The following is an 18371-nucleotide window of genomic DNA, read 5'->3' on the forward strand; positions in this document are numbered from 1 at the left end:
CGCTCCGTATCCGCGGCCCATGACCTTCACCCGGCGGGACAAGACTGAGCGAACAACATCAAACCTCGTTCTGAAGATGCTTTCACACAACTTACTGCAGACGCTTCATGTGCACAGATACCAGCTCATCCCAAACCAACACTGTGTGCAGTCCGGACGCTTTTATTCAACTTCTTCACTTACTAAAATTACTTTTTTCTGCTTCATATGGAAGCCTATTTATGCCACAGAATAAAAAAGTAAAAAAAGATAATTGCTACTTTTTATCTCTCAATTTCTTGCAATTACATCTCATATCCTTTTTTGCAGAATTGCGAGAAATAAACTCAGAATTGTGACAAACTCAAGAATAGTGACGTATAATCTCTAGAATTGTGAGATAAAAACTCAGAACTGTGATATATATAAACTCAAGAATTGGCATATAAACTTGCATTTCGGAGATAAGTGTCAGAATTGCGAGATATAAACAAAAGACAGAATTGTGAGATAAAAAGCTCTAAAAAATTTTTTTTTTTTTTTTTTTAAAGCTTCCGAAGGATTATTTTCCACACTAGAAATGGAAGGTCAAGTCAAATGCACATTGTGTGCATAGAGATACACAATTGTAGTATTTTTGATGTTTTTATTTATAAAATGCAACTTCAAGGGGGATTCAGTGAAAACTCCTCGCTTACTAAAACTTGCACGGTGTCGTTCAGGAGAAATGATTACAGTTCGTTTAAAGTCTCTCTGAGTTACTGCAGAATATCACTGAACATCTTCCTTTTCTTCGACTCTCCCGTTTGAACCTCCTGCCAATCGGCCCGTCGCTTGATGAAGTTTGTCAGACCAAATTTGGCCCAAATGTGCCGTGCGAACTGATCGGATCGGAGCTGACTTTCACTGGGGACTGAGAGAGAAGAGAGAAGATATAACACACTTTGATCACAACGTGAGCCGCTCTGATGGATCAGCTCGTGCAAAGACAATGGCAAATTACTTTGGGAAGTTAACAGTGTAACATGCTTTACTCGATCTAAAACAACTTCACATAACTCTGTCATGAGCTCATACTAACTGGGAAAATACCATGCTTTCCAGAATTTAAGTTGCAAGAGAATTGTTACATTGCATCAGTGTCTCAGCAATGGATGCTCTGCAGTGAATGGGTGCCGTCAGAATGAGAGTCAGCTTTTGTCTTCTCCAGATGTTAACTGATGGACTGGAGTGCTGTGGATTATTGTGATGTTTTTATCAGACTCTCATTCTGACGGCACCCATTCACTGCAGAGCATCCATTGCTGAGACACTGATGCAGAGACACATTTCTACAAACCTGATGAAGAAACAAACTCAGCTGAACTATTTCTTTAAAGCATGTGAAATGAAATGTAAAAGTCATCTCACCCAGTTTCTCAGCGATGCTCTGTCTCTGGCTGACGGTGGCGCTGTTCCACACGGCTTCTAACAGACGGCTGCCGCAGCTGGAGCAGGCCAGCTTGACGTAAAGCTCCTGCGAGGAAGATTTCACGCCACATTCGTGAGCAGTGTCGGGGGTAATGCATTACAAGTAACGCGAGTTACGTAATCAGATTACTTTTGTAAGTAACTAGTAAAGTAATGCATTACTTTTTAATTCAGAAGGAGATATTTGAGTTACTTTTTTTAATAGTTCCTGTGTTGCTCATGTATTGAGTGACAGCTCTGGTGTTGAGAGAAATCAGGAGTAAGAACATGATCTTACTGTAGTTCTAGACTAAATATCAACAACTCATCTCACCTGCACAAAAACACATTCAGTGTTCCTCAAAATCAATAAAAACACTCAAATGCAAACCTGCTATAATTATATGTTAAATAAGACAAATATCAGTATGTATTTAATCCCATTTTATTAACCAATATCTTTGGTACTGACCTTCGATGATCCAATTCAACCATAATAATAATTAAAAATGACACATTTGTGTTTCATTTTAGTTATTGCTGAATAGTGTTGAACTTTCTTCTCCTGCGTCATATTCTTCGTGTGATTAGTTTGAGCGGCGTCTCTACTGTACAGACGTGATTTACATTTCCTTCATTCTGAAGCGCATTCACTTCACTTCTGGTGTGAAAGGGCTTTTACATTTGTAAAATAACTTTTTTATATTAAAATGAAACAAGCAAGCCCTGCCCAGATTTAAAAAGTAACTCAAAAGTAACAACGCATTTCTTTCCATAAAAAGTAACTATGTAACGTAATTAGTTACTTTTTTAGGGAGTGACGCAATATTGTAATGCATTACTTTTAAAAGTAGCTTTCCCCCGACACTGCTCGTGAGAGTCGTCTTGTCATCGTTTGAGGAATCAAATGTGACCCTGGAGCACAAAACCAGTCATAAGGGTCAGTTTCTTGAAATTGAGATTTATACACCTCCATTGATGTATGGTTTGTTGGACAATATTTGTCTGAGATGCAACTATTTGAAAATCTGGAATCTGAGGGTGCAAAAAAATCTGAATATTGAGAAAATCACCTTTAAAGTTGTTCGAATTAAGTTCTTAGCAATGCATATTACTAATCAAAAATTAACTTTTGATATATTTACGGTAGGAAATTTAAAAAATATCTTCATGGAACATGATCTTTACTTAATATCCTAATGATTTTTGGCATAAAAGAAAAATGGATAATTTTGACCCATACAATGTATTGTTGGCTATTGCTACAAATATAGCTGAGCTGCTTATGACTGCTTTTGTGCTGCAGGGTCAGATATGTGTTTGTGATGTTTTACCTCCAGCTTTCTCAACATCTTTCCTCGGCCCTTATCGCTGGCCGTGGTCAGCAGCATCTGAAGCGCGTGGCTCCCGGAGCGGTCAGTGCCGAGGGTCAGCAGGTCAGCGGGGCCGAGCCCGTGAAGGCTGTTCATCAGGACGGACCGGTCTTTGAATCCGGCAAGAGCTTGAACCAGACGAGATCCGTGGTAACATACGGAGAGACGGCGCTGCACGGGCTGCAAGCACAGAGCGCATGTCACCTGCATACTGCATACTACTCACTACACACTTCAGCTGTTTAAACAGCATGTGAAATACTACACAGTAACTTCAAACAGTAGCTTGATACAATGTTGACACATGACCTCATCATTCATTTATGAAGCACTAGCTTTAAACTTCATATATTGAAATAAAATTATCAAATCGTAACAGCTGTGTTTTAAACAAACACACAAATAAATGTGCTGTGAGTTCATTTATTTACTGGAAAACCACCAAAATAAAATAATGATATAAATGTTGTTTAATATTTGAAAATAAAGAAATTAAGATGTACATAAGTGTTGTAATTTTACAGTTTTACTAGAAAACTAAATTATTTCGATTTATTTTATTAAACACTAATTTTTATTTTAAAGCAGAATACAATACAAAACATTTTTTTTTTTTTTTTTTTTTATATTTTTCATAATGTCAATAGAAATAAAGGATGGTATGCACTCAAAAAAAAAAATCCAGAGAAAAAAAAGTCATGTTTAAGCTTTATAATGTTTTATTTTCTATAGAAAATATAAAATGTTCTCTCTCTCTCTCTCCATATATATATATATATATATATATATATATATATATATGTGTGTGTGTGTGTGTGTGTGTGTGTGTGTGTGTGTGTGTGTTTTATAGAAAAAAAAAAAAAAAAAAAATATATATATATATATATATAGCTTGAAAATGATGCACTTTTATGTGTAAAAATGCTGTTTTGAAAGCTTTAACCATCATTAACCAGCCAAACTCGTGGCTGATGTTACTTCTGCTTCTTTGCCACATTGGAAATAGAAAACCAAGTCAAATGCATTTCACAACATCCCACAACACATTGCATTGTGGGATACAGTATCTCATCCAGCTGTGTTCACACACTGCACACAATACACATGCTCTAAACCTAGTACGAGTACTACAGCCTTCACTGCAGACTGAGCACCTGTGTGAGCGCGTCTCCCTCTGCTGTCTCTGTGTCGTAGTACACTTCATACGCCAGCAAGGACAGGAAGAGAGGCAGACAGGAAACCTGCAGCGGCGCCGGATCACTGCAGTGAAAGGCCTGATGGGAAACGGAGTTCAAAATGAAACACCAGTGTATTGCATACTGCACACTGCAAACTACTTATGAAGAATAGAATGAGAAATAGTTTGCACAAATAAAACAATACTAATGTCTGATGTATGATGCACTCTCTGGTTTTAGTAGTTGGTCATCCAGGTATTTCATACAGACAGAGCATTTGCACACCGAGTAGTATGCATACTGTACACTGCAGAAGTTATAAGAGTAATATGATAGTAGCTGTGCAAATCTGTTTGGGTGCCAAAATTATACACTTCACCGTTCATGTGTTATTTTAGTATTATTTAGTATTATTCTTTTAAAAGGTCTCGTAATTTTTTTTAATTTAAGTAATTTTGTTGTGTGCGTCTGTTTTTTATTTTTAGGTTTTATAGTTTTTATGAATATTTTGAAATTGTATTTGTTTTTCATTTTCATATTTTTAAATTGACGTTTTAGTAATTTTGTTGTGTTTTTAGTTTTTATTAATATTCTAAAAAGGTTTTTGTATTGTCACATTTAAATTTTTTAAGTTCAAGTTTTAGCAATTGTGTTTTGTTATTTTTATTTGTTTTTGTTTTTCATTTTCATATTTTTAAATTTAAGTTTGAGTAATTTTGTTGTTTTTAGCTTTTATAGTTTTTATTAATATTCTGAAAAAGTTTTTGTATTTTTACATATTTCATTTTCATTTTTTACATTCAAGTTTTAGCAATTGTTTTGTTATTTGCCATTGTTCAGTGCTATTTTAATATAGAGATACTCCTGTAGTTTTTATATATTTTTTTAAAAAGGATTTTTGTTTTCTTTTTCTTTTTTAAATTTTAGTTCAAGTTTTAGTCATTTTATTTTATTTTATTTTTATTTTTTATTTTATTTTTTTAAAGTATGTCTATATAACTTTTTTTTTTTTTCCAGTTTGAGTTATTTTAGTACATTCAAGTTAAACTAACTCAAAAGTTTTTTTTATATTTCATTTTTTTCCAGTTTATTTTATTTCAAGCAAACAAGATGTTGAATGGTTTTAGTCACCTATAATAACCTTGTCATCATTAAAGACATACTTCCACGGCAGCAGCAGATCAATACCGTATTAAACACAGTAGTGAGCTGATTCCAGTCCGAGGTCAGTGCTGTAGCGGATGTGTACCTGCAGGAGGCGCTGCAGCAGTTCATTCTGCTTCTCCTCCCAATGAACACAGCTCTCCACCATCAGCACCACCACACCCATGTGACCCGCGGCCAGAATCGCCTCGAACCCCTCCATCAGCTCATCAAAGATCTTCAGGAACTGAGCACATGATAGAAAGACACATTTCAAAGGAAAGAAGATGCAAAAAATATATATACATATATATATGTGTATATATAAATAAAGCAAGGGACTTTTAAACATAAACAATGGACTCTTATTTTGAAACGCATATGATTTAATACTTCAGCTGCTCATTTAAAAAGATGAAAGACATAAAATATGCATCTTACAACCATCTACAACATATTATAATATACAAACCCTAACGTAAATATTATCAGTTCAATGAAGGTGCATCATAAGCAATAAATGTGTGATATTCACGGATTATGAATGGCTGTGAAACAGCACCATGTTTGACTTTGAAACATGCAGCGCTCACATTTAGTTCAATGAATCATTGCCTTTTAAAATTTAGTAATCACACATTAGATCACATTATTATAGGTTAGTGCTGTCAAACGATTAAAATCCAAAATAAAAGTTTTTTTTTTTTTTTACATAATGTGTGTGCTGTGTATATTTATTATGTATATAAAAATACACACACACATACATTACATACTTTGAAAATATTTACATGTATATAATATATAAATATATTTAATATATAAATGTAACATAATTTTGCATGTGTGTGTATTTATATATTCATAATAAATATACAGTACACACACTAAGATATCAGATTTATTAATATTTTGAAAATGTTTTTGTATTTTTATATTTTCCATTTCAATCTTAGTTACAGTAATTTTGTTGTGTGTCATTTTTATTAGCCATCGTTCAGTGTTATTTTAAAATAATTCAGTATTATTTTAATATCAAGACACTACTATAGTTTGTATTAATATTTTGAAATAGTTATTGTATTTTTATGTTCTGTTATCAGAGATAAAATTGTATCCCTGCAGCCGTCAACTACAGTATCGCATCAGATAGCGCACAATAGACCCCCTGAGGAACAATTCCACTCATTCTCTACTGTAGGAGAGGAAGAATTGTATAAACTTGTTAAATCATCTAAACCAACATCATGTATGTTAGACCCGATTCCATCTAAACTACTAAAAGAGCTACTTCCAGAAGTCATAGATCCTCTTTTGGCTATTATTAATTCATCATTGTCATTAGGATATGTCCCCAAAACCTTCAAATTGGCTGTTATTAAGCCTCTCATTAAAAAACCACAACTTGACCCCAAAGATCTAGTTAATTACAGACCGATCTCAAATCTCCCTTTTCTGTCAAAGATACTAGAAAAGGTAGTATCCTCACAATTATATTCCTTCCTAGAGAAAAATGATATCTGTGAGGAATTCCAGTCAGGATTTAGATCGTATCATAGTACTGAGACTGCTCTCATTAGAGTTACAAATGACCTGCTTCTATCATCTGATTGTGGTTGTATCTCTTTATTAGTTCTACTGGATCTTAGCGCTGCGTTCGACACTATCGACCACAACATTCTTTTGAATAGACTACAAAACTTTGTTGGCATTAGTGGAAGTGCCTTAGCATGGTTCAAATCGTACTTATCTGACCGCCATCAGTTCGTAGCAGTGAATGAAGAGGTATCATATCGATCACAAGTGCAGTATGGAGTACCTCAAGGCTCAGTACTAGGGCCGTTACTTTTCACGCTCTATATGTTACCCTTGGGAGATATTATCAGGAGACATGGTGTTAGCTTTCACTGTTATGCTGATGATACTCAGCTCTATATTTCTTCGCGGCCGGTGAAACACACCAAATTGAGAAACTAACGGAATGCATAGTCGATATAAAAACTGGATGACGAGTAATTTTTACTGCTAAATTCTGAAAAACAGAGGTGTTAATTATCGGACCTAAAACCCCACATGTAACCTAGAACATTATCTAACACTTGACGGCTGCTCTGTCAATTCTTCTTCATCAGTCAGGAACCTAGGTGTGCTGTTCGATAGCAATCTGTCATTTGAAAGATGAAAGACATAAAATATGCATCTTACAACCATCTACAACATATTATAATATACAAACCCTAACGTAAATATTATCAGTTCAATGAAGGTGCATCATAAGCAATAAATGTGTGATATTCACGGATTATGAATGGCTGTGAAACAGCACCATGTTTGACTTTGAAACATGCAGCGCTCACATTTAGTTCAATGAATCATTGCCTTTTAAAATTTAGTAATCACACATTAGATCACATTATTATAGGTTAGTGCTGTCAAGCGATTAAAATCCAAAATAAAAGTTTTTTTTTTTTTACATAATGTGTGTGCTGTGTATATTTATTATGTATATAAAAATACACACACACATACATTACATACTTTGAAAATATTTACATGTATATAATATATAAATATATTTAATATATAAATGTAACATAATTTTGCATGTGTGTGTATTTATATATTCATAATAAATATACAGTACACACACTAAGATATCAGATTTATTAATATTTTGAAAATGTTTTTGTATTTTTATATTTTCCATTTCAATCTTAGTTACAGTAATTTTGTTGTGTGTCATTTTTATTAGCCATCGTTCAGTGTTATTTTAAAATAATTCAGTATTATTTTAATATCAAGACACTACTATAGTTTGTATTAATATTTTGAAATAGTTATTGTATTTTTATGTTCTGTTATCAGAGATAAAATTGTATCCCTGCAGCCGTCAACTACAGTATCGCATCAGATAGCGCACAATAGACCCCCTGAGGAACAATTCCACTCATTCTCTACTGTAGGAGAGGAAGAATTGTATAAACTTGTTAAATCATCTAAACCAACATCATGTATGTTAGACCCGATTCCATCTAAACTACTAAAAGAGCTGCTTCCAGAAGTCATAGATCCTCTTTTGGCTATTATTAATTCATCATTGTCATTAGGATATGTCCCCAAAACCTTCAAATTGGCTGTTATTAAGCCTCTCATTAAAAAACCACAACTTGACCCCAAAGATCTAGTTAATTACAGACCGATCTCAAATCTCCCTTTTCTGTCAAAGATACTAGAAAAGGTAGTATCCTCACAATTATATTCCTTCCTAGAGAAAAATGATATCTGTGAGGAATTCCAGTCAGGATTTAGATCGTATCATAGTACTGAGACTGCTCTCATTAGAGTTACAAATGACCTGCTTCTATCATCTGATTGTGGTTGTATCTCTTTATTAGTTCTACTGGATCTTAGCGCTGCGTTCGACACTATCGACCACAACATTCTTTTGAATAGACTACAAAACTTTGTTGGCATTAGTGGAAGTGCCTTAGCATGGTTCAAATCGTACTTATCTGACCGCCATCAGTTCGTAGCAGTGAATGAAGAGGTATCATATCGATCACAAGTGCAGTATGGAGTACCTCAAGGCTCAGTACTAGGGCCGTTACTTTTCACGCTCTATATGTTACCCTTGGGAGATATTATCAGGAGACATGGTGTTAGCTTTCACTGTTATGCTGATGATACTCAGCTCTATATTTCTTCGCGGCCGGTGAAACACACCAAATTGAGAAACTAACGGAATGCATAGTCGATATAAAAACTGGATGACGAGTAATTTTTACTGCTAAATTCTGAAAAACAGAGGTGTTAATTATCGGACCTAAAACCCCACATGTAACCTAGAACATTATCTAACACTTGACGGCTGCTCTGTCAATTCTTCTTCATCAGTCAGGAACCTAGGTGTGCTGTTCGATAGCAATCTGTCATTTGAAAGCCATGTTTCTAGCATCTGTAAAACTGCATTTTTCATCTCAAAAGCATATCTAAATTGCGACCAATGCTCTCAACGTCAAATGCAGAAATGTTAATTCATGCGTTTATGACCTCAAGGTTAGACTATTGTAATGCTTTATTGGTGGTTGTTCTGCACGCTTGATCAACAAACTACAGTTGGTCCAAAATGCAGCAGCTAGAGTCCTTACTAGAACCAGGAAATATGACCATATTAGCCCGGTTCTGTCAACACTGCACTGGCTCCCTATCAAGCATCGGATAGATTTTAAAATCTTGTTAATTACTTATAAAGCCCTGAATGGTTTAGCTCCTCAGTACTTGAGCGAGCTCTTATCGCATTATAGTCCTCCACGTCCGCTGCGTTCTCAAAACTCTGGCCGTTTGATAATACCTAGAATATCAAAATCGACTGCGGGCGGCAGATCCTTTTCCTATTTAGCACCCAAACTCTGGAACAGTCTACCTAACACTGTTCGGGAGGCAGACACACTCTGTCAGTTTAAATCTAGATTAAAGACCCATCTCTTTAGCCTGGCGTACACACAACACACTAATACGCTTCTATTATTCAAATCCGTTAAAGGATTGTTAGGCTGCATTAATTAGATCAACCGGAACCGGGAACACTCCCCATAACACACGATGTACTCGTTACATCGTAAGTTGAATGGCATCTGCGCTAATGTTTGTCTGTTTTTTTCCTAGTCTGTTTCTCGGTCCGTGTCCGATCAGATGGTGGGTCGGCGCCGGAGGTGGCGTCTGCGGCCCTGATCGTCGGCGGAGACCAGGGCGCCGGATGACCCCCAGAGATATATCCCCAGATATATCAACCAAAAATAACAAAATAACTAAAATATAATAAAATACCTAACTACATAATACTACTATTGTTAGAAATTGCAACAAAATTAAAATAGAAATAGAAACTTTTGAACTGCGAGTTTCGTCTGGTCAGAGGAGAACTGGCCCCGACTGAGCCTGGTTTCTCCCAAGGTTTTTCTCCATTATGTCTCAGAGGAGTTTTGGTTCCTTGCCGCTGTCGCCTCTGGCTTGCTCAGTTGGGGACACTTAATTTCTAGCGATTATCGCCGATTTGATTGCACAGATACTATTTAAACTAAACTGAGCTAGACAATGACATCTCTGAATTCAATAATGAAATGCCTTTAACTGAAAATTGAGTGTTTAATCTTATCATTATACATTACTGACACTCTATCCTCCAATTTGATACTGTTAAGTGCTTTGACACAATCTGTATTGTAAAAGCGCTATATAAATAAAGGTGACTTGACTTGACTTGTTTTCATTTTCATGTTAGTTCAAGTTTTACTATTTTTGTTGTTTTTTGTCATTTTTATTTCAGTGATATTTTAGTATCCAGACACTATTACAATTTTTATTAATATTTAATTAAATTAATAGTTAATCAAACTAAATGCAAGACTCTTTAAATGAACAGTTCACCCAAAATGCTGTCATTCTGTCATTAATTACTCACCCTCATGTTGTTTCAATCCCGTAAGACATGAGGGTGTGTAATTAATGACAGGATTTTCATTTTTGGGTGAACTGTCCCTTTAAGGAGCCTGAAGGCTGTACCACTTTGAAGCGCGCCGAGGCTGTGATCAGGCTCTGGACGGTGTAGTTTGCGATGGGATGAAGGGCGAGAGGCATCAGCTGCGTCCTCAGGTGGCTCCTGTAGACGTCTCGCAGCACAGCCTTATGGGAGAAGCTGAAGACGGTCTGCATCAGGTGACTGCAGGAGGGGTCCTTCAGGAACACCAGCAGCGGACTGAAGGAGAAACACAGCATCATTAGGGTGACCATACCTCCTCTTTTCTCTGGACACAACGCTCTCTTAGCAGGTCTTCCAGCCAGTTCTATCAAACCTTTACAATTAATCCAGAACACGGCAGCAAGATTCATTTTTAATGAGCCGAAAAGAAAGCACGTCACACCGAGGGGTGTGCGATATTGACAAAAATATTTTAAAAAATGTAAAAAATATTTTTATCGATAATGATAATTAGACGATATTTTGCTGAGTGTGTTATTGTGCTGGTATCTTAAGGACTGGCGTGGACAGATATGCTTCATATTCTGTGTGTTGGTCAGTTCACACTGACAGAAATTAATCTTTTCCAAGAAATTTTAATCGATTTTTACCTTTAATGGGCATTTTGACCTTTATAAAGCCATTTTTCTAAAAGCGTGCATTACCTTTTGAGTCAAACTCTTACATTTAATCAGTGAATTAGAATAATAAGACATTTGGGCTGTTACCGAGCTAATTAAATCAGTGTCAATAAAATGAATCTTTGCAATGCAGAGGAAACACAGAAGCTGCGTCTGAAGAGGTGTTTATATGTGTTCACTCACTACTGTTTAGTGCAGGACATGAATGCATTTAACCTGCAGTTACAAATGCATTATTAATGTTTTGATATATTAAACACTAAATGTTGAATACTGCTATTTGCAATTATTTAAATAATAAAAAGAAACTTTAAATGTGAAATTAAATCCGCCAGCAGGTGGCAGCAAGTCACTGTTAATAAGTGAGTCATTGCGACTGAACCGAATCATTTAAACAGTTGATTCAATCAGGAACGAATCACCGTCATGTTGCTCAGAGACGCAAAACAGTGCCGTGGCTGTGTTTGAAATCATTTTTGTTGTCGAAATAGAGCAAAAACAGGCAATATAGTGTCTAAAACGTAAGTCTCTTAATTAACTTCTTGTCTATTGAACTGTTGTAAAAAATCAATATTACGTTCGTAATCATGGTGATTTTTGGAGATAAAAACAGCACTCTCTGTGATATTGATTAACTATATGAAATGATATAAATATATAAATTTTCTGTCCCCATATCTTGAATATGTGATCATTCTAAATGCATTTTAATGAACACACTCTAAATGCGCACTAGTCTAGACTAGTCTGCACTCTGTAGGTGTTTTGAATGGTTTGTGCAAAATACTCGAAAATGTCAAATCGCACATCGTTAAAACAACAATTACGATATAATCGCAGACGATATAATCGCACACCCCTATATGGAAATGGGGGCTACTTTAACGCCCCTCAAACCCATCCTGCCCCCACTGTCCTCTTTTTTGAAAACTAAAATATGGTCACCCTAAGCATCATCACTGGACCCATCCTCCTCATCCTCCTCCTCACCTGACTCCAGGAGCCGAGCTGAGCGACGTCAGGTATCCCATGATGCCCTTGATCAGCTTCCTGCACAGAATAGGTCTCTTCCTGTGAGAGACGGTCAGCAGCGTCTGGAGAGCGGCGCTGGCGCTGGTGTTCGTCACGCAGACTGAGGTTCGACACAACAGATGATGAAGATGAAGAAGAGCAACACAAACCCCACACACACACACACACACACGTATGAAGATGTTCAGATCGTTACCGTTAACGTTCTCCATCAGACGCTCGCACAGATGCTTCAGCTCCCACCAGAACGAGACGGGGATCTCGAAATCCAGCACCTCTGTTTTGGGTTTCTTCTGCTTTTTGCCTGATAACACAAGCAAAATAAAGAACAATAAAAAAAAAAGATCAAATGCTTTTATTATTATTAAGATTTTTTTGTTAGCATTTTTTTGTTAGCAAGCAAATGAAAAAAAGTGTTTAAATTTCTTTTTTTAAATGATCAGATGCTTTTATTATTATTACTAAGATTATTTGTGTTTTATTTGCTGATAACAGCAGCAAATAAAAAACATTAGATGCTTTTAATATTAAGATTATTTTTTGTGTTTTTTGGCTGATAACAGCAGCAAATGAAAAAAAAATAAGAACAATTAAAAATTATCAGATGCTTTTATTATTATTAAGGCTTTTTTTGTTAGCAAGCTAATTATTATTTGTTTTTAATATTTAAAAAACATCAGATGCTTTTATTATTAAGATTTTTTTTGTTGGCAACCAAATGAAAAAAAGGTTTAAATATTTAAAAGAAATTATCAGATGCTTTTATTATTACTACAAAGATTATTTTAGCGTTTTATTTGTTGATAGCAGCAAAAAGAAAAAAAAAAAAACCATCAGATGCTTTTATTATTATTAAGATTATTGTTTGTGGTTTTTGGCTGTTAACGAACAAATAAAACCTTTTTTTTTATAAAAAAATATCAATGCTTTTATTATTATTACTCAGATTACTTCAGTGTTTTTTGTTTTTGGTTGATAAGATAAGCAAATAAAATAAATATAAGATGCTTTTATTATTATTATTATTATTCAGATTGGTTTGCATTTTTTGGCTGATAACAAAAGCAAATGAAAAAAATAATACAAATTATCAGATGCTTTTATTATTATAAAGATAACTTTTGTGCTTTTTGGAACAAAATGGAAAAAAGATCAGATGCTTTTATTATTATTAAGATTTTTTGTATTTTTTGGCGTATAAAAGAAGCAAATCTAAACAAATAAATAAAATGAATATCAGATGGTTTTATTATTATTAGCATTATTTTTGTTTTCAGCTGATAACAGAAGCAAAAAAAAAGAAGAAGAAAAAATGATCAGATGCATCATATTGAAGGAGAACACAATATCACTTCAATCTTTTTTTAACAAACAGAAGTTGCAGTGTTTCCACTGGCCAACATAGTTAATCCTCACGCCCACTTGCTTACGGGGTGCCACAGGGCTCAATGCTTGCCCCAGTTTTATTTTCTATATTTATGCTACCCATGGGTGCAATCTTTGAGAAATATGGAGTGTTCTTCCACCTATACACGGATGATACTCAGCTGTATTTTCCCTTGCAGCATAAAAGTAAAGCATTCTTGGGAACTCTATTGGACTGCCTAAACTAATTACAAATATGGTTAAAGCAGAATCTCTTCATAATCAAGCACCATCATATCTCTCTGAGGCAATCTCTATTCATTAACCAAATAGGTCCCTAAGATCCAGTAATCTTGGTCTCCTCTCTGTTCCTAGATCGAGGTTTCGATGCAGCGATGTTCGCTGTTGCTGGTCCTAGTTTATGGAACAAATTACCAGCTTCTATCAGAGCTGCGCCCTCTTTGCCAGTATTTAAATACCTGCTTAAAAAACATCTTTTGTCAGTAGCGTTTATCTAGCCATGTCAATTGTATTGTTGTGTTTTGCAGTTTTGTGGTTTCTTATTTGTTTTATTTTAGCTGTACTGTACAGCACTTTGGATCAGTTGTATGAAAGTGCTTTATAAAGAAAGAAAGAAAGACTTCAGACAGTGAGAAAGCACCAGAAACCCCCCAGAAAACACCTCTCAATCACTAACACAAGACCATGAAGATGCTGTGAAGAAGCGCTGAGGATTCGGTGTTTCTGACCTGTTTGAGCAGCAGGTGCGTCTCGGGTCAGAGATCCGCTCAGAACCTGTACGAGCGTCCGGAGCACATGCGATCCGTACGGATCCTTCAGGAACTCCACCATATTCTCTCTGACGACTCCACACAGACGCTTCACCTGAGCCTCCAGCATCCCACAATGCTCCTCCTCCTCCTCCTCCTCCGCAGAGCTCTCCTCTTCACAAAACAAATCAGATCTTGAGAAACACTCTCACTCACTTCAGTGCTTCTCACAATGTGTAATGTTCCACAACAGATAAAATAATAATAATTATTATTATTATTATTAGGAAAACAATAATACATATTCATTAAAATTATAATAATAATTATTATTATTAATAATATATTACTTACTACTATTAATAATAATAATAATTATTATTATTATTATTAAAGTATTTGTATTATTAGTGAAAATAATACATATTCAATAAAATGATAATAATAATAATTATTAGTATTAATAATACATTATTACCACTATTTTTAATAATAATAATAGTAATTAATAATGCTAATAAATAATACATTAGTATTGCTATTATTAGGAAAATAATAATACATATTCAATAAAATTATTATAATAATAATTATTATTATTAATAATATATTACTTACTATTATTATCATTTTTATTATTATTATTATTATTATTATTATTTTAGTATTTTTATTATTAGGAAAATAATACATATTCAATAAAATTATAATAATAATTATTATTAACAATATATTATTACTTATTACTATTAATAATAATAATAACAATTATTATTAGGGAAATTAATGATAAATATTCCATAAAATGATTATTAAGCATGATGAGATACTCTCACCGTTCCAGCGGTGGGCCTGTCTGAGAGCACTCTCCATCACATGACCCCCGCACTGGTCACATGACACGCCTCTGAACTCTGACCCCGTCTCTCCTCCCAGCTCGGCCAGCAGGTCTGCCACCTGAGCGGGGCTGGCCAATGAGAGCAGCCGCTCCAGAGCCACACTGCCGGTCATATCCGTGGAGACGACTGCCGCTTGACCCTTGACCTCCGACAGAACGTTCTCCACAAAAAGAGCTGGAGAGACACACAACACTCAGACACAGAGCCATTCTATACTCTCATCACAAGAAAAACATGCTTTACAGACATATACATATATATATATATATATATATATATATGAAATGTATAACAGAAATGTTTCTTGAGCAGCAAATAATTTCTGAAGATCATGTGACACTGAAGACTGCAGTAATGATGCTGAAAATACAGCTGCACATCACAGAAATAAATTACAGTTTAACACATATTCACATAGAAAACAGCTGTTTTACACTGTAATAATATTTCACAATTTTTACTGTATTTGTGATCAAATAAATGCGGTCTCTGTGAGCAGGAGATGGTCGGCTCATGTTTTACAGATGCGATCTCTTCACCTTTCTCTTCCTCCTCCGTGAATCCCTCGTTCAGTCGATCGCTGACGCGGCGGAAGTAGCTCACGCTCGTGGCGTCCAGTCTTCGTCTCTTGGTCCTGCCATCTGCGCTGGCGTCCTGCGTGGGCCGTTTCTGACCCTTCTTCTGTCCACCCTTAAAATACCGCTGACCTTTGACCTCCATCTCCTGAACCATCACTTTGGCTTGTCGTTGTCTCTCAGATATGACGGTGAAGTTGCACTGCGTTCATACCTGAAAATCAGGGCTGTCAGTTTAAGGCATTAACTTAATTAATTAGCTATGAAAAAATAACGCGATTAAAATATTTTAACGCACTGGCCCCGCCCCCAGACCTGTACGTCATCATACAGTTGACTGTTGATAAATATGATGCAGAGAAACAACTCTATAAATACAGTTATGCCCTAAAATTCAAGATATTGGAGCAAAAAATGCTCCTGTATGAATATTTATATCACATGATAAGCGAGTTCTGTATTTGTCACGAATAGCAGTATAAATGTGATTTTACACAACATTTCAGTAAATAAGAAGTTTATATTGTTATATTTTAAACACAGTAAATACTGTTTTTGCTTAGTTTTGCCAACAAAAATAAATAACCTATAAAGCCACAGCAGAATTGTTGCGCGTCTCCGAGAAACACAGCGGTGTTTAGTTTCTGAACGAATCCGCGTTTTGAACGAATCGAGTGAATCAATGATTCAAAGATCCGTTCATAAAGAGAACCGTTTACTGAATTCCTGATTGAATCAGCTGTTTGAATGAGTCGAATAAATGACTCAAACACATTTACCGCCACCTGCTGGTAGTTTAAGTTTCTTATTTAGAGTATTATTTCATTTAAAAAAAATTTAAATTAAAAAATTAAAGGGACAGTTCACCTAAAAATTTTGAATTATGAAGTTTACTCAAACCTGAATTACTTACTTTCTTGTGTGGAAAATAAAAGAAGGTATTATGAAGACTGTTGGTAACGAAGCTGTTTTGGTTATCAATGAATTCTATGGCATGAGATGTTTCTCAAATTATCTTCTTTTATGTTCAATAGTTTATGTTAGGCCGTTGTAGCCTAAACGTTTATGTTTTTAAAAAAAATTATGTTGAATCAAATAAAATATTACTGTTTTAATGTCTACTTATTACTTTCTCATTCAACACAAAAATAGCATTAACTAATCTTTTGGGGGTATTTTCACAGCTAAATTAATTAGATTAATTAATCGACACATAATGTAATTATTAGATTAAAAACTTGAATCGACTGACATCTTTACTGAAAACACATGCATTTATTATCTGAGAAGCCATAAACAAAAGTACCATATTATAAATTACAGTACCATGGTATTGATATGGTACAGCCGCAGAGGTTTCTGTAGTGATAACTCGGGTTTTCATTAAACCTAGATAATAAATAACCATATTAATATGGAATTGTATTTACAGTCAAAAAATACTGGTGGTATATTACGTTACCATGATAAACGCCCAAAAAACATAAGGTGATACCATGGTACTTTGATATAGACCAAGTTACTAGGGCATTTTCATGGTATTTTAAAGAATAACGCTATATTACCACAGTACTGTTATGGTACAATCAATAAAACACTTGAAAAGTTGCTAATAATACGAGCGACAATCGCGTTTTAATCGATCAGTTGATAGTTTCAATTAATTAATCAATCAGTCAATCAGCCCGAACAACTGTTGCACTGTTAATTATATCACATTTAATTAACACATTACTAATAAATAATAATGTCATATTGAGCTTACCAGTGTGCTTCTGCTCACATGTGTACAGCAGCGGGAGACGACGCGGCGTGATGACGTCAGAGCGACGTGATGACACGCACAGCGATTTTCGCAAACAAAAGTCCTTCCCAAAAATTTTAAATTGTTATTGATTTAAAAGGCTCTTTTTGTGAATGTTCAACTGAAACAATTTCTCATTTGTTTCGGTCCTGTCAATACACCCAGCATTTTCTGAATAATGTGGAGGTTTTCATTGCTGATAATACTCTAAAAACATTTTCATGTGATTTTGGGTTATTTTATATCAAGGATCGCTCTTTGGTTTTATTATACATTTTATTTAATTTAATTTTTATGTAAATTTCACATTCATAAATGCACGTTTACAAAGGGCAAACCTCTTTTTATAGTGCTTGAAAAAGAGATTAAAATGTATATAGGTGTGATGTCAAAATCTAAAAATAGTAAAGCAATTAAAACGATTAATACATGCTTCTCCTTTAACATTTTCACATAAAAAATTATTTAATGGTGTTTTTTTTTTTTTGCTATACAGTGGGATATGGCATTACATGCTATTGTTGACAACAAAGCATTATATAAAAATATATATCATACTAAATAATAATAATAGTCATAAAAAATAAATAAATAAACATAATTATACAGTTCCCTGTGTTTCAAAGCAAATCTAATATGTTTATT

At 34.7% G+C, this 18371-nt stretch overlaps 1 protein-coding gene across 2 annotated transcripts; it reads right to left on the minus strand.

The window, feature by feature from the left end:
- Window positions 1-600: 600 nt before the first annotated feature.
- LOC131532488 (nucleolar protein 9) lies at window positions 601-17788 on the minus strand. Of its 2 annotated transcripts, none has more exons than XM_058764189.1 (12): window positions 17688-17788; window positions 15887-16136; window positions 15285-15521; window positions 14428-14622; window positions 12510-12617; window positions 12272-12413; window positions 10685-10877; window positions 5229-5369; window positions 3956-4075; window positions 2763-2981; window positions 1390-1495; window positions 601-892 (listed from the first exon to the last, which is right to left on the minus strand). In XM_058764189.1, the coding sequence occupies exons 2-12, from the start codon at window positions 16077-16079 to the stop codon at window positions 738-740; spliced, it is 1809 nt and encodes a 602-aa protein (XP_058620172.1). In that variant the 5' UTR covers window positions 16080-16136; window positions 17688-17788; the 3' UTR covers window positions 601-737. The 2 variants fall into 2 exon arrangements, with proteins under 2 accessions (XP_058620172.1, XP_058620164.1); XM_058764181.1 differs by lacking the exon at window positions 17688-17788 and adding an exon at window positions 17249-17299.
- Window positions 17789-18371: the final 583 nt, after the last annotated feature.

Source organism: Onychostoma macrolepis, chromosome 02, assembly GCF_012432095.1.
Source record: "Onychostoma macrolepis isolate SWU-2019 chromosome 02, ASM1243209v1, whole genome shotgun sequence".
Lineage (NCBI taxonomy): Eukaryota > Metazoa > Chordata > Actinopteri > Cypriniformes > Cyprinidae > Onychostoma > Onychostoma macrolepis.